Here is a 21524-nt window from a genome sequence, read left to right on the forward strand (position 1 = left end):
CCAAAAATGAAGGCTGAAGTCAGCTGGCCAGTGCGCACATGCACGCTGGAGCTGACAGGGCAACGCCTCATGTGCCCTAACAAATGGCTCTGCATGCCACCTGTGTCACGAGTGCCTAGGTTCGCCATCACGATCTATGACATTCACATAAATTAATTTTATTTTCACACAAAATAAAATTAGACTGTCAACTATATGTTTGTCTAGTTTATCTTGTCTGAACTAGTATAAAAGTTCACATAACCAAAATAAAGTCCATTTGATTAGGTCTGCCATATAATTCTATTTTGCCCCAGCTTTTACTGGTCAACTGGAAATTTTGGCTTAGGAGTAGAAATCAGATTAAGCTAAAGCTCTCAAGAAGCCACTCAGTAAGGGTGTGGGAATCAACAAGGTCTTTAAATCCAGCAAGTTGCAAGAATAATGTAAGCATCCTTGCATGTATAAGTAGTGCTTGACTTACAACAGTGACCATTTGAAGTTGCAACGGCATTGGAAAAAGTGATTTTTGACTATTTTCACACTTACGACCTTTGCAGCATCCCCATAGTCATGTGATCAAAATTCAGACACTTGGCAACTGACTCATATGGAGAAACCAGATTCACTTAAAAACTGTGTTACTAATTTAACAGCTGCAGTGATTCACTTAACTGTGGCAGGAAAGATTGTAAAATGGATCAAAACTCACTTAACCGCTGTCTCACTTATTAACAGAAATGTTGGGTTCAATTGTGGTTGTAAGTCGAGGACTACCTGTACATGGTCCGAATTAACCAAACAATAGAATGTATGTAATTATTTTATTAAAAAAAATTAAACCACAAACTATATACACGATCACATTGGGGATGTTAACTTTTTCTTCTGCAAGATGAACTTGATGAGGATAATTCATCCACACTGCTACTTGTTATGGAATGAAAGTTTCACTGGCATGACAAGTAAATTAAAAAAAAAGTTTTGCTAAGATGTTTCATTTTAGGGAAACCAGGAAATGGTAATGACCAGTTCTGACATCCCAGGAGGTTGCAAGCAAATTGAAAGGGCCGAAGAAGCAAGTTGGCTGCAATAAATACTGCTTGCTTTATTCTGCAGTCTTCTTCAGATATATGAATGTGTGTATAATTGGCAAAGCAAACAAATTGCTTAGAAGTCATCTTGCTGGCATCCTACTTTGGTGCCAAATGGCTCCTGTCCAGAAGATCATCTCTTCTGGCTCCGGGGATGATATTCCCACCATATCTTATCCCATTCCTAGACTATTTTTGACTTCCCTCTCAGAATGACATGACAGAATACAGGCACTTACTTTAGACGATCCAATATCTTTTGGACAGGTGGGTTTTACTTGAACGTCACTGTCTTTCCCACAGCATTGAAGCTGGAGGGAGAGAAATAATGTATTACCAATCTTCCTGAAACAATCATTTTCAAATGATTAAAAAAAACCAAAATATGTTTACCCCAATTATATTATTCAGAATTCATACATATCACAAAGGATAACATGTATTAATAAGTTCAATCCAAATTATGGATGCAAAGAAATCAACTTCAATTCAAACAAATCTGTGTGATTATGGAAATTAGAGCTGCCTAGGTCTAGAGATATTCCATCTTTAACCTTGGATAGGATAGCAATTCTCCATTCAAGAGCTGTGTGCAATTCAGGGGATCCTCCAATACTCATAGCTCCTACCTTTTGAGTAAGTGGCAGCTATGGCCAGGAAAACCTTTGCACAGCTTCATCTGTGGAAAGGGCCAATTGTGCCCTTTCTTGGAATAGGAGGTCCATATAGTCATATATGCCCTACTTATCTCATGGTGTCAGGCCTGTCTCATTCAACATCCAAGAAAGGAAACCCCTAACTCCAGTTAGTTAGAGAAAAGATACTTTTACTGGATATGTAATGAAAACAGCAAAAGTGAAGCAATATCTGAGGCAAAACAGCACTTATCAAAAGTTACCCAAATCCCTGCCCCCAATTACCCCAGCTCAATATCCAATCTCCAATCCCCAAAGGTGTCATGTAGGGTGCATCTTCAGGTGGCCTCATTTAGCTGGTATGCAGAGACGGTTGGCCTTGACCAACCCAAACATGGACTTTCAGCATGTGCAGAAGATGTTGAGAACAAAACTCCCTTTTTTGAGATGCCTCCACCAGCACACTTCCTCTCCCAAATACCATGCACCCCTCCCTCCCAGTTACTATGGCAGCCGAGAACAAGCAAGCAAGATAGAGGCTGATACATGGCTTGATTGTGACATACTGTACGTGAGGCTGCCCTTGAAGAGCACTTGGAAGCTTTATCAACTCCAGCATGCAGCAAATGTCCTCTAGATTTCTATTGGCATTGGGAACATTTGCTTCTCCATAAGGCCATAGATTTTTAAAAGCAAGCTGATAAGATTCCCCCCTTCAATCCCCCTGCCTCCAGTTGTTTCTCATTTCTGATGGAGCCATCTCAAGAGGGACATCTCTTCTTTTTAAAACAGCTTTGCTAATTTGAGGTTCAATCACTTCTGGGAGTGTTTGAATCATGAGCTACCAGCATCTTGTATAAATTGATAGCCAACAGAGGCATAAACTGTATGCATAAACAATCAAAAACTTGTCAAAGTAGAGGGATAACCTTTTACACAGGACTGTCCAGGAAATGTGCTATACATTAGCCAACATAATAGAGGAACATTCAGTACTGGCTGTGATAATGACAGTGCACCCAACAACTGAAGGAACATGAATTTCTGCATTAACATTTTTCTAGCGAATGTTACTTTTTCTTTGTTTATTGCTTTATCTGTGAATATATCATGTATATTAAACTTTTTTTTCTTTTGGTCTATTTTATCCAATAAAATCCCCACCTCAGCTTCTATCTCATTTGTGGGTCTGTTGTTTTTGAATCCATTAACCTACTGTCCACATATAGTTGTGGCAAAGCAACATGTTATTTTAAATCTTATGGCACTGGAAATAAAGGAATTTGTGTTTCTTCCTGAATATTAGCTGCTGAGTGGCCGTCCAGTGTTATGCAGTAGAATGTCGTTGGATTGGATTAAGTTCAGTTTCTAACAAAGTCTCTTAAGAACTCAAGCTCAGCTAAGCATACAAAAGAAACAAACTGTGGCCTCTCTTGGGCCTTCCCCAAGTCTTGCCCTCTGCCATGGATTTATATACTTATCACAACTAACTAAGAAGGATCAATAAATGGTCACATGTGTAGTAAAAAGTTATTCTAAACATGGCATTATAGCTGCTTCTGTGGTTAATAAGACTGAAAACCTACCAAGGAAATGAGGCATAGATCAACTGACAGGATAAATGATTCACTGGGTGAAAGAAAGACACATATTTAAGACTCAAATAAATACTGAGAGTTCTATTCATATTAATCCTTGCATTGGATAGATTTGAAAATGCTGATCAAAACTTTTGGATCTGCTCTTTTAAAAAAAAAATGACTGCATTTAATATATTTATTATTTTAATACCTTTCTGCTGTATCCCATACATCTCACTTCTTGTGAGATGGGTGACCTTATAACTTTGATCTCTCTCTCTCTCTCTCTATCCCCCTCCCTCCCTCCCTCCCTCCCTCCCTCCTATCTGTCCGTCCATCCATCCATCCATCTGTCTATCTGCCTATTCCACCTTCTCCTCCTTCTGGAACTCAAGGCAGCTACATGGGACCACCTTTCATTTTTTTGCCCATTATTACCTTGTTTGTTTTGTTTATATTTTGTCAAATCTGGAGGATTCCAGATTTTACTTGCACAACAATAACCTGTTCGGTGGCTTTTCCTGAGAGTTTGTAACTGGCCCTTAGTGTCTATGTTGAGGATGGCCTTGAACCCCAATATTCCTAATGCCACATAATTACCATACTACACTGGCTCTCATATAGGTGTGTGCATATGTGCCTGGTATAAAGTAAGCGAACGGTAACAATATGACTAAAAATAAGCATGTGAGCCCTCTTTTAATAATAAGGGAAACAGCTCAACTCCAAATCTAATTCTGGAAGCAAATTCATTGCGGTGTTGTTTGTTTGTGGCCTATTTTAAAAAAAATATTATACACATGCAAAATGGAGGATAGACTATTGCACATGCTGAGGTAAACTTTTAATGCTTAGCAACACTCTGAGTAAAAACTTCAGGGAAAGGTTTTCCTCTTTGCCTCTCAATTAAGAGCGTTTGGGAGATTGTATCCAGCAGTTCTCCACAGAGGGGAAAGACAATAAGCATTTGGATTTTTTTCTTTTATAAAAACTGTGATCAATAAACCACACTTTAGAAAAGATTGATCTAGGCCCTATTAAGGAAAAAGTAAATTTAGCAACTGATGTCAGAAATACATGTGGCAACGCTTTATCTCACCATAGTCCTGAATAAAACAGACTATATTGGTATATATAGTCTTGCAAAAACCAAGAGTTATAATAAATATTTTTTAAAAAAAAGAATGGCGGTGGAAATAGTTTTATACATGCTACCTTGAATTGAGGATGACTATAATAATTAAATATAGCCTCTATGTCTGAACTCTTACTATGCCTTCCTGCTAATGATGCCCACAATGCTTCCAAGATGTCACGTGTGATTTAATAAAACTTTAATGTTTTACTATGGTCTTCCAGAGGAAATTTCCGTATTTAGGAAGTTTAGAAGAATGTGTGTGCCAAAACCTGGAGAGGTTGCTGACTATTATAGTATGTTAAGAATCCACAGAAAGGATGACCAATTGGGTGCCATATAGAATCTTGCTTGATTTCAATAAGAATAATAATTCCAGAAGAAGGGAAAATACAAACATTATGCAAACTGTATCATTGGACTCATTGTCCAATCATGGTATTCTGAAACCACCTAAAATGCAACATTAGTGAGCAAAATTTCTGAATTTATATTACTCACCGCATCATGAAATTTGATGAGTGTTTTATTTTTGCTTTGATCATTGATGTAGTTTTCATAAGCTTTCTCATAGATAGCTTGGACTTCGTTGACAGCCTGCAGAGATAGCAACCACAACAAGTAGACATTCTAATTAGATATGAAGAGCAGTGAAGAAACCAGCAGAATTTCAGTAACAGGAAACCCATGGATTTCACTTGAGAATGTGGTAGCAACAAAGAGGAACGCAGTCAACTTTAAGGTATAAAGTTTTATCTATTTACAGAAATAGACGTATATTTATGTATACGTCAACCTTCAACTATTTCTATAGAAATAGTTGAAGGTTGAACCCGTAGCAATTTGGGAAGCACAAGAAAGCAAGCTTTGGCTTTTGGCAACATGACTGATTGATGCGCATAGCTTATAGGGTGCAAAAGGAAATTGTCTGGGCAGGTTGGGCAATAAAAAACATTGCCACACCAATGACAGAATATGCAGTTAGGAAATATCAGCTTAGGCAGTAAAGAAAAATGTTCTCCAAAGAAAACAATAAAAACTCTTTCTGTATATTTGCCAAGACACACCCAAATCAACTAGAGGTTGTGCATAATTTTAAAGAGATTTTACTCATTTAAGCTGTTTTTCTGTTAAAGATATTTAGGGTAGTACACAATAAGTATTTCACTTACCGTTTTTTTGCCCAGAAAAGCAAAAACCCCTGCAGCAATTTCAGCAGCAAAAATCACCAGCAAGCAAGTAAAAAACTACAAAAGAATGAAGATAAGATTACAGATTAAATTTTTATGGAAACTTGAATGCAACATGTAAATCCACTCTCTGGGAATTTGAAATAGTAGTTTTAATAACAGAAATACTTTATATAGGACAAGAGTAATGATGCAAAAAGGGAAGGTTCTACCTCAACTTTCCTTAAATCAGAATAATTTCACACTTTAAGGAAAGGATGGGATAAAGAAATATCAAAGAAGCATTTCTAACACTGCAACATACCCAAAGCCTTTGCAATAGAATTCTGTTTATGTTTTGCTCTAGTGGTAAATCTCACAACATTGAAAGAGGCTGCATTCTAATAAATGAATACAGAATTGCAAATTAATGCTTCATGAATTCTTATAACCACTTAGATAGAAATATGTCCTGACTAGGACTTAAGGGTCATTACGGGTAGATAATAAAGGAACCTCCAAGTTACTGAGTTTAAAGAAAAGTTTTACACTATCCACCTTCCTATTTCTTCCAATGTACAGCAGATTGATTTCAATACAGGTGTCCTGGCTTAATAAATTGTAATTTATTTCACTGGATATGATGTTAGATTCACCCACTCTTTTAAAAAGTCTCTTTTCCTTTTATGTAGCTTTGATCACTCTCTGTTATGTCAGAAATAGTTCTGTTTTTAATACTAGTCTGCTAACTGCTATCTTAATTCACAGTTTGATATTTGAATTTAAAAACAGACTTCCCTGTTTTGGACTTGGAGTAAAGCAAAATACATATACTTTAGCAGAGGGATTTTAACTAATGTTTGACTTAATGATTTCGCATTGGAGAGAGGCCTCATATCCCCTTTTCTACATGTCCATTACTTACTGCTCCAAGCAGGCACTGGGACTCTCGTGCTGCTCCACAGCATCCAAAAAATCCTACTGCCATCATCAGCACTCCTGCTCCTATCAGTACATACAGTCCTGTAAGAAAAGACAGAATTATCCAATTATTTATGAACTCCAATGTATTAGCTGGGAATCAGATAGCACTTTTGTTGCCATGGAGACCCACAAGTCCTGGTTTCTTGTAAACAAATCATTCTAAGCTATCCAGTTACACTGACCACCAGGAAGCCTCATGTGACCAGTTTCCTCCTTTACTGGGACTTTTCAGATGCATTTGCCAAATTCTATGGGTTGAAACCCTCAACTTGGAACTGAATGCATGAACCTTTGCACTTTAGATCAGGTGTCTCCAACTTTGGCAACTTTAAGACTTGTGGACTTCAACTCCCAGAATTCCTCAGCCAGGAAATTCCTGGCTGAGGAATTCTGGGAGTTGAAGTCCATAAGTCTTAAAGTTGCCAAAGTTGGAGACCCCTGCTTTAGTTGACTACATGCAATACATTGGCTTTAGGAACTACCCACACCCTGGTGCTCAGTGATAGCAAGAGGCAATATCTAGAAGTTTTCAAGATGTATATCTAATCCATCTATCAGGAACAGAGAAATACATGGAAACATTTTAGTATGTAACATTTGTATCTAAAACTGTTATTCTCCCCAACAGAACTGAGATAGTCTTCCTTTAACCAGTCCCTCATTTGCAAATTTTTGTAGTTATAACAATAATGAAAAAATAATTTTACAAATAATTCTTGCAGGTGTGACCTTTGCAGGTCTGTAAAGCAAAGTAAAGCTGAAGTAAGATCATAAGAACAGTCAAGATTTCACTTGGTGACTATTTGGCTTAACAACCAACTGGCCAGCCCCAAGTGTGGTTACTAAAGTGCTACCTTTATAGATATTTAAATGTATCCACAACTGTGATAGAAACTTGATTGGTTAAAAAAATTACAAGAGCACATTATAATATTCTAGATCAGTAGCACTGCTGTTGGTTTTTTATTAAATAATTCTTGTAGCATCAGTGGTATCTTAACTCCCTTTCTCTCCCGAAATAGCTGAACATAAAACAATAAAACCATTCTCAGCAGCACTGCTTGATTAAATAAGAGGGAGAGTAGAGACTTGATAGATGGTAAGATTTTTTTTATTACGGCCAAATAGCAATAAATAACTTTTTTAAAATTCCAGAATTAAGATACATGAGTTGGATGAATGATTTCTTCAAGGAAAGAATAAATTTTCCAAGAATTTCTCAGGGAGAGGACCACCTTTCTCCCCTTCAATCAACGCTACGATTGAATCAGGAAGTGTCTTCCTGATGTCTTGTTTTGGGATTTAATCGAAACATGGAGAACTAGGGAAGAACAGGACAGTGAAAGACTGGACACCCAGACATGCCTTTAAGCTACCTTCATAACTAAACAATTCAAGAACACCATTCTGTGTCCTTAAAATTTCTCTGTATTGTTCTTTCCTGCAACTCGGAGGCCTGACATTGCTATGACACGACATGCAATCTTGGCGCTCCAGGACTGCTGTCGATATCTCTGTTGCTGGATGATCCTTTTGGATCTAAATCGTTCTGAAGGAATGGTGATAGAGAAGGGCACGTCCTGCTGATCTCAGGGGCATCACAAAGCCGCTGATCGATCCAGGAAAAAGCTCTTTTTGCCTGCTACAAGAGAAGCAGCCAAAATGGCTGCAGAAGATTGGGACAGACCCCTGAAATGGAAGCAGAATAGGAGAGACAGTGTGTCAAAATGGTGAGAAAAATCCTTATTATTAGAGAAGAGAAAACCCAAAAAACTTAGAGTTAAAATAAAATTGAAGACAGAAGGAAGCAAGCGGAGAATTAACCCTGGTTTAAAACTATTGTGTTATCTTTTTCATTTTAATTTTGTTTGTTTTCTATGGATGGACTTTTTACAAATGTCTCTTACTTTTAAAGTGAACTGGTCCTTTATCCCCCTTTCTTCCTCTATACTTTTTCAATTTTTTGTATTTGTGGATTAAAAGTTTCTTTCCTCTTTTCTTCTTCTCTTCCAGAGTTCGGAGCTTAGAAAGAGAGGCAAAAACAGAGGGAAAGGATGTAACACTGCCATCTAGAGGCTAGAGGCTTGGCAACATCTGATAATACAAAGCTATTGACTTTGTTTACTGAAAGGGTCAATGGAAAACATCTTGTTTATTCAGGTGTTTCTTTGACGGAAAGAGAAAGCTTTGACCTGAAAAACTTTATTGAATTTGTTTGAAACCTAGCAAAAGCCTTGGATGTTTTAGTGGCAGTGTTTATAACCTGGAAAAATGGTGCAATATGAAGAAGAAAAGGAACTAACATTGCAAAGAATTATGCTAGAAATTCAAAAAGTCTTAATAATCTTAATAATAATAATTCAATTTAAGAATTGGAAAGAGACTTGAAATTATAGATCAAAATACAGAAAGTACGGAGGGAAGAGTTGAGAATACTTATAAAACAATGATGAAATTTGAGGACAGAGTTCAAAAAACCACAGACACATATGAAAGTGATAAGAAAATTGTTGACACTCATAGCAAATCGAGTGTGGAGGGAAATGATAAGTGCGAAATATGGAAAGAAGAGATTGATGAACTGGAACTCTATCTCAGATGTCAAAATATAGATGAAGAAAGGGGAGAGAATTTTACAGAAACAATGAGAGCAATTTCGGCAGAAGCATGAGCGATAACAAAAGTCAAGCTGATGAAAGGAACAGATAGAGGGTTTCGAATCTTTATAAGATATGCAATGAATAACAAGTTGTCAAGAGACGTCCACATAAGACTTATCAAGAAAACACTTAGAATACAGATTCTACAAATGGCAAGAGATATTGAACTGCACTATTTCTGGAAGGATACAGGATGATGAAATGAAATGTCACAATAAAATTTAGTTAAATGTAGTTAAATTCTGAGTACTATGTATAAGACAAAGTAATAATAGTTATAGTCAAATAAATGATCAATAATGATAATAAAGCATTTATATATACTAGATTGATAATATGAAATTTTATACAAACTGTAAGTGAGGATTATGGAGATGATGTTGAAAAACCTTTTTATAAAAGCTAAATAATTCTATATAGAATAGAATATAAAGATGTAATATCATTGGATGATTTCAGGATGATGTAATGAAATGCCATAATATAAATTTACTTCAAATTTAATATGTTTCATATAAAAAGGATATAATAATAGCTATGCTTAATGGATGTTTAACAATTATAACAATTTCTATACATGTATATTAGATTGATGATACTAATAATGGAAAAAACATGGAATTGAATATGTGATTTTTGATAAAGCTCAAGTGATGACTATGGAAAGGATGCAGAAAGACCTTGTAACCAATCGACACACTGTATGCAGTTGACGAGGTTTTTATGTTATATGTTTTGTGTGTTTGTGTTTGTTTGAAAATAAAAAAAAATATTAAAATAAAGAAAAGAAAATATGGTTATGAAGAAAATACGGCTGCTTCATATTCCTGCTAAGTAATATATAAAACATAGCTAAGAACAATCCACTGAATTATTTTCGTAGTTCTGGCTTCTATCTTTACACTTTATTTAATGCTGCCCCTTGAGTAGAACTACAGATCTTAATTTTTGCCTCCTGCTTCTTTTACCAAAGATTATGTTATTTAGACTATTCAAATATATTTTCTCAAAAATAGAATAAAAATATAGCGCAGAATTTTAAGAAAATAAAACTGATGAAGAAAATGTTCGGGAATGTTTTTACAGATATTTTAGTTCAACTTACTACTGATGTCAGTATTCTGCCGTTTAGAAAGGAAGTGAAGTCTTCTATTGTGAAATTAATTAAAACATTTTTAATTCTGCAACATGTCCCAGCAGTTAGTTCTTGACAAGCCAATTTATTGTATTGTTGTACACCACCCAGAAGTGTTTTTGTGAGGTGGGAAGCCATTATAAATTTGATTAATAAATTAATTAATCACTCTTTAGAGAGAGAAAATATGACAAGTTGCAAAAAATAAAAAAGTGAAATATTCAAGATAATTCAGACTTTATAAACTAAATAAATGCTCAAAATCTGTCTTGCAATAAAAAAGTAGCAAAATTATTTGGAATAGAGCATATGGTTCCCTCTATATATCTTGGAAATGTATTATGATTAATAATTAACTCATTTTAAATGAACATCTTCAGCCATAATTTTAGGAATTGAACGATTCAGCAACCTGCTTTAAGAAATACAATATGCTGAATATCACTGCACTTACTTGTTGAAAAGGGTCCTGTGGTAAATCACATTGAATGGAAAAATGAAGACTGAGTTGATTTGAGAGTACACAGATTGAAAGGTGGGTGACTATCTGAAAATACCATTTGCAATTGGAGGTGAAATAGATGCAATGCTCCACTGCACCACAAGAGGGCGCAATAGACTAACTCTTTATTTACCTCTTATTTTTATGATTTTTACAATAAATGAATTTGTTGAAAGGAACGTCATTTTTTCAAGGACTAAACCTGCTGCCCTAACACAGAGAATTTATTTTGATCCTTCAAAATAAGTTTCTGATTTACCTACATTATGCATAAATTAAATTAAATTACTCTGAAAATGTACTGTAGAGACCCTTATTAACTAAATGCTTGCAACCTGAGTTTTGAAGCCACCTTAAAGCATATGCTTACTCTAGTAGATATCTTTGGTACATGTATACCTTGTTATTTTCCAGAAAGTTCTGATCTTTGGAGAATGGACCGTTTTTCAAGATGTTTTAGCCTCTCATCCTCTTTTCCTCCTAATTACTCTGTAGAATCAATGGCACAAGCTATAATCACATATTCTCTCTTCCAAATGCAATTGAACATTACCCGAGACACAGCCACGATATATGAATAATTTGACAAGATTTTTTTAAAAATATGTTATTTACGGTAGTTATTTAAAATAGGATGAATCTTGGACAAGGAGCATGGGTGCTATTTTTGAAGGTAATATATATTTTTGTGCAGGCATTATAACAGTCACTCTGACAAATAATGTATTTTAAGTGTTTTAAAACATATGCTGCCTTCTGCATGCTGTAAACCAGGGAGTCCAGGCTGACCGCCCTATCAGCAATTTCATTTAACTCCAATTACTTCTTGAACGTCAACTATGGAGCATGGCACTCCTTATATGGAAGAGAGGTTCAGCTTGAAAAATCTGCTCCTCGGCCCTTCACTGTGGCCTCTTAGAATACATAAGCTCACCATCTGTGGTTTAAATACACTGTGAATGATAAAAACAAAATGCATGGGTCCAAAATGACTTTATCTTGTTTGAGTAATTTCTCTCATTCATATTTTCCAGATGATGTCACCATGAACAGAGGGAGGGATGCAATTCAGTACCAGGCTCTATTAGAACTTTGCAAGGCAGGGTCAAACCTGTTCAAGAATGCTAATTTGCCACTCTTCTCCTTCTCTAGAGGTAGCCCTCCATAGAGCGGCAGACCCCTGCTCTTCCAGGAGAGAACGAGGGGTGGAGGAGTGAGATTTTTATTGTTTCCTATTAGCAAGCCTTAAAAGAAAGCTTTACTTAAAGAGGACAGTCTGGCTTAGTGACTGATATGAGTGAAATGCCAACAGCTCCACCAGTGAAGGGTAGCTTGGTTACCAAAACTCTGAGTGGACTATCCTGCAGTAAAACATCATTCAAATGAAGACAAGAACCCCCACTGTAGGGAAACCATGGTAAGGCCAAGAGGTTTGCAGGGGCTGCCATGAGCAAGGAGAACAACATAGTCATAGGCCATTATGTGAGTAATTAAGTGTTATACTTTCTTACAGGGAAGTGGTGGCTCAGTGGCTAAGACATTGAGCTTGTTGATCAGAAAGGTTGGCAGTTCAGCAGTTCGCATCCCTAGCACCCCATAACGTAATGAGCTCCCGTTACTTGTCCCAGCTTCTGCCAATTTAGCAGTTCAAAAGCATGTAAAAATGCAAGTAGAAAAATAGGAACCAACTTTGGTGGGAAGGTAACAGTGTTCCATGCACCTTCAGCATTTAGTCATGCCGGCCACATGACCATGGAGACGACTTTGAATAGTGCTCACTCTTCGGCTTGAAACGGAGATGAGCACCGCCCCCTACAGTCGGGAACGACTAGCACATATGTGCAAGGGGAACTTTTACCTTTTACTTTCTTATATGAAAGACTTTCAATGTTTCATAGTTTTAACGAACTAGAAACAATTTTCTTAGGTATCTCTACTCTGTGGCCATTGTCACTAAGGCAAAGGAACACAATCAATGAAAAATTGTTCGATGCACGAGAATAACATTAATTGTATTTAATATGTTACATTATATTCAGATTTTAATTTAGATAGAATTAAATTTAATTTTTCATTTGCCAATTTTCTCATTTTTTTTTTTTGTCCTGGTCAAATCTTGCTTGAATATTTGTGGCTCCTTTCATGCTATTCAAGAGCTGAATGTCTCTATGTCGGTAGCTATGGTGAAGATGCACATCCTCTGTGTTCATCCCTGGAAGAGCCTCTACGGTCAAATAAAGTTGCCTCATGACATGAGCACCTCAGTTCTATTTTTTTCCCAAAAATTGCACCCCCCTCAAAAAAGGAGGGTTGGCTTATTTCTTCTTACTTGAGGTCAAAGCTTTTTCCCCTTTGATTTGCTCTTAGCAATAAGAGAGTCCCATCTGAGTATGGCAGAGACATCAGTTGCCTTGCAACAAGGCCAAACATCTAGCAAGAAAGAAAAAGAGTACTTTGTATGACGATGGAAGATGAAGACTGTCTTTGTCTCAAGTGGTGAATGCAGAATTCCATCTCACTGCACTGCTTATGGGATGGTTGGAGAGGAGGACTCTGCAGCTGCGCAGAGTGTATAGCATTGTTGGTGGCGACATGAACTTCTATATTACAGACAGAAAATCTGGGCTTTCTTTGTTTCTTCTCTGCTTCAGAGCCCTGTCTCTAAGGTGACATGCAAACTTTCAGCTAGTGTTTCCACACATAATTAACCTCAGAGGAAGTTTCCTTGTTTATGCAGCTGATATCTAATTTACTTAAATCCCGCAGCACCAATTACACCATGTCTAATGATGTAAGTCCTTCCTAGCAAAGCTAGTAACTGCAACCATTATGAAGAGACCAGACAACAGACAACTAGATAAGGAGCCATATGGTTGGTTTATATACAAGCTGATTTAAAACAAAGAAAAGCAAAGCCAAAGAAATCATAAGGCATACAATATTTATTGTAGCACCTTTATAGATGCTTGGAGACAAACATCAACACCAACACTTCCAGTGTTCTTATGTTCCATTAATAGGATATAATTTGGAATATGAAAGGAACCATTTGTCTTTGTAATTTGGAGACTATTTGTATGTTGCCCAGAGATGGGCATTGCAAGCTACTGGCTTTTTGTGGCCTCCAACTCGTCATTGTCATCATCAGTTACTATTATTAATATTTCAATATCTGCTGCCTCCAGAGTTTTCAGCATAAACCGCTAAATAATAAAGATACATTTTCTAGCTAGTTTTTTGGATTGAGTAAAGAATGATAATTTAAGTCACAACATTTTTCCTGAATCAACAAACCAAAATGGTCTCAAGTCCCATCTTAGTTTCTCTGATGACATTAATATGTCACTGTCCTCACAATGGCCCTTGTTCCCAAAATGATGCATATTGTGCACATGGAAAAAGTCTCTTTCCACATCTAAAATGTTCCAGGGAGCTCTGGAAGATTCACTTTTCTTGTTAGATCAGCTATTCAGATTGCGAAACAAAAACTTTCCAGAACTAAATTCTCTTGAATAACATGTCATTTGTGGTGTTCCAAATGTGTTGCACATAATTATGGATATGCATGTAGGTCCCAACTCTGCAGAGGTATCTACTACTATCCTGATAGCCAGTCTGTAAGGTCAAATTTCACTGAAGAATTGATGCTTTTGAATTGTGGTACTGGAGAAGTTTCTTAAGAGTCCCTTGGTCTTCTTAAGAAGATCAAATCAGTCAATCCTAAAAGAAATCAACCCTGACTGTTCTCTGGAAGGATAGATATTGAAGCTCAAATACTTTGGCCACCAAATAAGAAGAGAGGACTCATTGGAGAAGACCATGATATTGGGAAAGATTGAAGGCAAAAGGAGAAGGGGCTTAGGAGGATGAGCTGGTTTTAGATAGTGCCATTAACGTAATGAGCATGGATTTGGATAAATTTTGGGAGATAAGGGACTCTGGTGTGCTGTGCTCCATGGAAGTTGCAAAGCATTGGATACAACTTAATGGCTAACAACCATAACAAAAGGTCAAATTGGATAGAAAATAAATTGTTTCAAGTCACCCAGTGAAAGGCTATTTAATGATGGCATCCAAATTTGTAAAGCTCAGAACTTTTTTTAAAAAATGAATGTTTCTCCTGCCCAAAACACATAATGAAAAAGATAAAAATCCCTAGAAGTTTGGGACTTGTTTACAATAGAGTCATCTTTGCTATTCCTTTTGCACTTGAATAACAGAACAGAGACAAGAGTTATGTTGCCTTCTTTACATTTGAAGTGCTGACACTGGAGTGTCTCAAGCTTCAAGAGCGACTGCCTCCTGTGTTTTGCATGCTCATGTTTTATTGTGAGAGTACTATGAAGCCGAGATTTGCCAGTAGCACACCAAGAAAGAACTATTATCTTAAACTACTGGTTTCAGCAATTATTTTCTTCGTAGTGGATGCTTTTCCAAGTTTTATTGCCAAGAATTCTAAATAGGTTTTTGTAGCATAAACAGCTCCCATAGATGCAATTGCATATAAGAGGCAGATATTAAAAGAGAAATCAAGATTAAGATTACCTCATTTTGAAAGAGAATCCAGAGACTTAATGGCTCAATATAATTAGAAGCAAGGTAATTATATTTCTTTTCTCTCTTCCCTCACAATTTTACCAGTGAATTGGAGAAAAGGATTATCTAGATTTATTTGTGTACTTATTTAATTGCAGTAGGATTTGAAAGCATTTAATAGGATCAGCTCACAATTGTGGAAAAACATTGTACACATATTATATCACAACTTCTCTATGTCTGCTAAAATGTCTGTAACACAATTAAAGATTTGGCGTATAGGACATTAACATGTGTGCTACCACAAATTTTTATTTGGGGATAGTTGAAGTGACTTGGTGGGGATAAAAATATCTGATTTCTCTACCTAGCCAGTCTATGGCAGCCAGATTTATTCTATTAAAAAAGAAAAGATGGTCCCCAGAGAACCATTGAAAATTTCTATCCCTCTCTGCTGTTATCCAGTAATGCTCTAGTTTTCTGCAGCCCACAAAATCCATAAGGAAATTTCAGTATCTTAAAAACTGCATTGTAAAGTGGCCTCATAGTAGTAGCTTTAAATGATTAATTAACTTTTACAATAGTTATTACATTATGGAAAAGGAGGAGGACAGACTCAGACAGCCTTAGCACTGTTTCATCTCCTTGTTCATCACAGATCAGAATAATTCAATCCACCTTTTCAGGTAGGCACTGTGACCCAAACAGCATGTTACACACATTGTTTGAAATGACATCATTCCCTCCCCACCCCGTTTAATCAATTCTCAGAGACTGCCTAGACAAGTCCCCGCAGTTTGCTTGGTAAAATTATTCAGAAGACATTTCCTCTTCTGCCTTTTTCCTTGGACCGAGAGAAAGTGAGTAGCCCACAATCACCCGGTTGGCCAAACTAGGACTCATGGTTTCTTAACTTACAGAGCCTGGGTTAAAATTCAAATGAAACTTAGGTCCCAACCAATACCTTGCCTCTTTTCAAAACACCCCTGTTATAAAATACTAGACTTGTTCCTTATTAAGTAAAGTAGAAAGCTACTAATTTAAGCATATGTCTGCAGGAATTACCTTCAAAACTGTATTAAAGCTGATTAAATGTAAAAAAAGTATGACAGTGGGGGATCTGAAAGTAAATAATATTTATTTCCAGATTTACATATTATGCTAAATCCTGCCACATCACAAGCCAGTGAATTCTCAAGCTCAAGCACACGATACAGAAAAAACCCAGATTGCCTGTCTCACATGCCACTTGCTGCAAGTTGCAGTCTATAGGGAGGTGAGTGGGGAATCCTCCTCTTTTATGGAAAGGCAAAAGGGAGGAGACAAACTTGTTTTTTTTTTCCTGAAGTAGAGGCACATTGACTGAAAAAGATCTGTTTATTGTTGGATTCATTTCCTTCTTTCAAAATACTATCATTGCATAATAGGTGGCAGCTAAAAATGCTGGGAGTTTTCCTAGACATAGATACTGGTTTTTCCTGCTTATGGTAGCACTGTATTATTATTTGGTTTGGTTGTTGCTTAATGTAACATATGAAACAAGCCTAGTAAGTCATAGCACATGGCTTGGTGTTGTACATCCAAAACTGTTTTCAGATTTCATTCTCCTGTCCGCCACTTCTATATGCCCTTTTCTTACAGCAACATTTCCCTTCCTTTGTGATTTCTTATCATAGAATTGATGTAATTCACTTTCTGGATAGCAAGAAAGTTGTTTCTTCTCCCCCATGCTAATTTTATGTGTAACTTCTTGACATCCTATAAGAATCAATTCTAATTTCTTCCCCTTAGTATCCAATTTCATTTGGCTGTTACAGTTTGCAAAGTCAATAAGCAGGGTTTAATCATAAGTAGTAAAGCACAGAATATAATTTTAACTTCACAAGAGAAGGAAAGCTGCAACAGGCCTGGATGAAACAAGATGAAACTTGCTCTTATTTTAGCTACGCTTTTGTGTGGGCACCACTTCCAAGGAGGAAATCTGCTCACTTTGAGGGCAGACATGACTTCATATCCTAAAAGCACAAGCTGTCCCATTAAGGTTTTTCTAAAACAAACAGCAGCAGAACAGCCTCGGAAAAGGAAGGGTAGCCACTCCCTACCTAAGGTTTTACCCAGAGCAAATCTGGCACCAAGAAATAATAAGGTGGACAAGAATTGTGAGCATTCTTGTCAAATGAAGCCAACAGAGAAGTTAAGAGATGCTAAGAAGGCTAGGAAGAAGACAATTTCTATCCAAGAATTCCCAAATGTTTTGGTTTGGTTGTTGCTTAATGTAATATACATCTTTGCTTAATGTTGTTGCTTGCTGTTGCTTAATGCAGTATATAACAAAATGGATACCCACACAACCTTATCAAAGTGGCTGACCACTCAACCCCTCAAAGCACAGCCAACACAAGTTGTGAAAAAGATAATACTGCCATATATTAAAAACATTTCAAAAACAACTACAGACTATTACAACCACATGGCATCACCATAGCACACAAACCAACTAAAGACTTCACTATAGTTTCAACTAGAAAATAGTGAGTATCCTAGACCAAGCTAAGCAAACAATAGAGTAGAAAGTTTGAAGAGTAAGACAACAGTTATAGATAGATGATTGGAGAAAGAATTGGGTAATTGTGATGAAGGAGACAGAGGATCAAATTCTGCAACAGCATATTAATACAAGATTGAAGACTGATAATACAGAAATAATGGTCCTAAACAAAATTTCTACCAAATTTCCGTAAAATAATATTCTCTGATTATAATCCCGTGAGTTTGATTTACAAAAAGAAATTTAGTTATTTTAGAGGAAATTAAATGAAATATTACAGAAATAAGCAAGTCAATGATTTAATAATGGTTTGGGGTGCAAGAAAAGCTTATATGAAAGGTTATTTTATACAGCAAAAACTAAGCTCAAAAAGAAGAGTCAAGAGAAAACACAGGGTATTTTGGGCAAGATAAAAAAAAGAATTAAAGAAATTTGCAGAAAAGATAAGTATTTCTCAAATTAAACTTTTATAGCAATGCACATTGATGTTAACGGTAAGAGAAATGGAAATAACAATGAAGTATGTAATTGAGTTTGCAAATAAACAGGGAAATGGTTGCTGTATAAGACAAGAAAGGAAAAAGAAAAAATGTACTGACACTTCAAGAGGGAAGTACTATACTAAACAGATAATATGGTTATGCATAAATGTTTCATCATTATTATCAGGACATGATGTTTCATCACTATAAAGGGCATGATATTTCTTTAAGGAAAATAGACAAATATTTACAAAACCATAATCTACAGATTTATAGCAAAACAGACAAATTATGAATAGACATATAACAATCAGGGAAGTTTCTAAAGCTATTAAAAGATTAAACCAAGAAAGGTGGCTGGATCAGATGGATTATTAGGTTTTACTGTAAATGTTTTGAGGATAAACTTTTACAATCTCTACAAAATATGAATTCTATTTTACAGGAACATTGAAAGAGGCTAACATAGCAAGACGTATATGATTTGTCTTTAATAAGAAATTATACATCAATACCATTACTGAATAATGATAGTATGTTTTCCACAACAATTGTAGCTGATAGATTCAAAATAATTTTTCAGGAATTTATTTATAAAGATCACTGTGGATTTTTAGACACATTGCTAATTGTGGTTTTTAACTCAAAGACCAAGTAAAATGTTAGAACTATGTTGGATATTCTAGAATATTTGACATAATAAAAAACAAATTGCGTTCCTTTTTTTTTAATGCAGAGAGGGTTTTTAGCAATTTGAACTGGACTTTCATAATTAAAGTTTCAGGGAATATTAACTTTGGAGATACATTTATAAAACGAGTGCCGTTGATTTATACTCCATAGAAAGCACAAATTATTGTTATTGGAGATCTAAGAAAACCAAAGGAACAAGACAAGTCTGCCCACTGTCTCCTCTCTTCTCTATTTTGGTTCCTAAGATTCTGAATAGAGATATATGACAGGAGGAGAGGATTGTAGGAGTAAAAATTAAATAAACAGAGAACCTGACAATTTGGTATTGGTTTTGGAAAATCCCTTAAAGGGAATTGAAATATTAATGAGCAAATAAAAAGAATTTGAGTCATTAGCAGGTTTCAAGATTAACAAACAGAATATAAAGATGTTAAGAAAAAATATGAGCAGGCAGCAAACACAAGAGCATTGATGAACAAAACAGGTTTTAATATGGAGAAGAAAGTAAAATAATTGGGTATTACAATGATAAATATGAATTGTATATTATTTCAAAACATGCTATGTTAAAATATGGAACGAAGTAAAAAAAGGTGTTAAGGTGAGAGAAGATACAATTGTCATTTTTGGGGAGAATTTCTGTGATTAGGATGGAAGTTTTGTAATTTTCATTTCATATCTGCTTTGACAACTGATGATAGAGGTTCACCGACAAATGCGCGCTCGACAAAAGCGCACCGACAAACCGTGGCGAGAAAAGAGTGAAGTCGAAATCGCGCCCACAGAAGCGCGCCGATAAATGCGCGCCGACGAAAGCGCGCTATCAACAAACCACACGAAAACAAGGTAATAACCCTAACCCTTATCCTAACCCTAACTCTAACCCTAACCCTAAACCTAACCCTTAGGGTCATTACCTTGTTTTCGTGTGGTTTGTTGATAGCGTACTTTCTTCGGCGCGCATTTATCGACGTGCTTCTGTGGGCGTGATTTCGATTTTGCTCTTTTCTTGCCGCGGTTTTGTCAGCGTGGTTTTGTCGGGTGCGCATTTGATGGGTCACGATGCATAGATAGTCCTTCACATAAGACCAAAATGGAGCCCAGAATTTTGGTTGTAAGTTATTGTGATCATAAGTTGAGAAATCACATGACAGGACTCAATTGTAAAGTGAGTTGCTGTGGTCAGAAAGGGAATCGTGTGGTCATTAAGCAAACCTTTTCTTCTAAATGGATTTTTTTGGCCAGAAATTGGCAAAAAGCATAGGAAACTGGTGAAGAATGCTGTAAATTGTGATCATGTGACTGTGGAATGCTGCAACTGGTTGTAAAGGCAAGTACCTGGAATGCAATCACATTACTCTAGGAGGAGGGCAGGAATTGTAACTTAAAGGATGGGTTGTAGGTGGATTTTTAGAAGTCTGTCATAACCTTAAATGATCATTAAAACACTGGTTGTAAGTTGACAACTAGTTGTATCAATTAATGGCAGAAAGAAATTTTGGTTTGGAGCAGAGTAAGACAGTTTAAAATGTACAAGTGAAGAACATGTTATTGCTAAAATATATAAACTTCAAACTGAAATTTGAAACAGAGGAAGAACGAGTGAAAGAATGTATGATAAAATGGGCCAAGAATTTAGGTTATAGTATACAAATGGAACAGTGGGAAAAGATGTGGTTGAAAGGACTGACATTTATATGATTATAAATATTATATTATAATTTTTGTAAAATGATGGTAAATCATTGATATATGTCACTGGAGAAACTGCTAAAATGCATGAAGGCACTTCAAATTTATGTTGGAAATGTGAACAACAAGATGGGACATTTTACCATGATTGGTGGATGTGAAAAAAATTATAAAATGTTGGGTTTAAATACATACTAATGTATTAAATAAATACTAACTCAAAATATTTAAAAACTAATATACAATTGAAGACAATGATTTTCTTTTAGGGACTGATCAATAAACTGTTAGAAAAAGTCACGGCATTTTGTTTTGATATATAATAACTGCAATGAAGTTATTTTATGTACAAAATTGGAAACACTTGAAATTACTCACACTGTAGGAATAGATGGTGAAGATGATGGAATTTGCTGAGATGGCCAAATTGACATCTTTGACCAGAGAACAGACATTATCAAAGTTTATTGTTGACTGGAAATCCATTATAGACTTACATGCAACAGAAAAAGTGAATTTATGACCTATGGTTTTGATGATTTGAAAAAAAAATAGATAGAAAAAAATGAAAGTCATGTTGTAATGGTGTTGATTGTCACTTTTAAAGCCCTACATGGCTTGGGATCAGGTTGTCTGAAGTACTACAGTATCTCTTCCCAGTTATAGCCACCTGACCCACCAGAGTAGGGAGACAGGGAAT

At 36.0% G+C, this 21524-nt stretch overlaps 1 protein-coding gene across 1 annotated transcript in view; it reads right to left on the minus strand.

The window, feature by feature from the left end:
• The window catches only part of TSPAN2 (tetraspanin 2), a 65005-nt gene that overhangs the window by 6292 nt on the left and 37189 nt on the right, over positions 1–21524 (minus strand). Inside the window, exons 3-6 of the mRNA XM_087720185.1 lie at positions 6518–6615; positions 5596–5670; positions 4925–5020; positions 1313–1384 (exon numbers count right to left, since the gene is read on the minus strand). Of these exons, the coding sequence (XP_087576311.1) occupies positions 1313–1384; positions 4925–5020; positions 5596–5670; positions 6518–6615 (341 nt within the window). The remainder of the gene's footprint in view (positions 1–1312; positions 1385–4924; positions 5021–5595; positions 5671–6517; positions 6616–21524) is intronic.

Source organism: Thamnophis sirtalis, unplaced genomic scaffold (assembly GCF_051295495.1).
Source record: "Thamnophis sirtalis isolate CommonGarterSnake01/CBP01778 unplaced genomic scaffold, rThaSir2_p1.2 scaffold_7, whole genome shotgun sequence".
Classification (NCBI taxonomy): domain Eukaryota; kingdom Metazoa; phylum Chordata; class Lepidosauria; order Squamata; family Natricidae; genus Thamnophis; species Thamnophis sirtalis.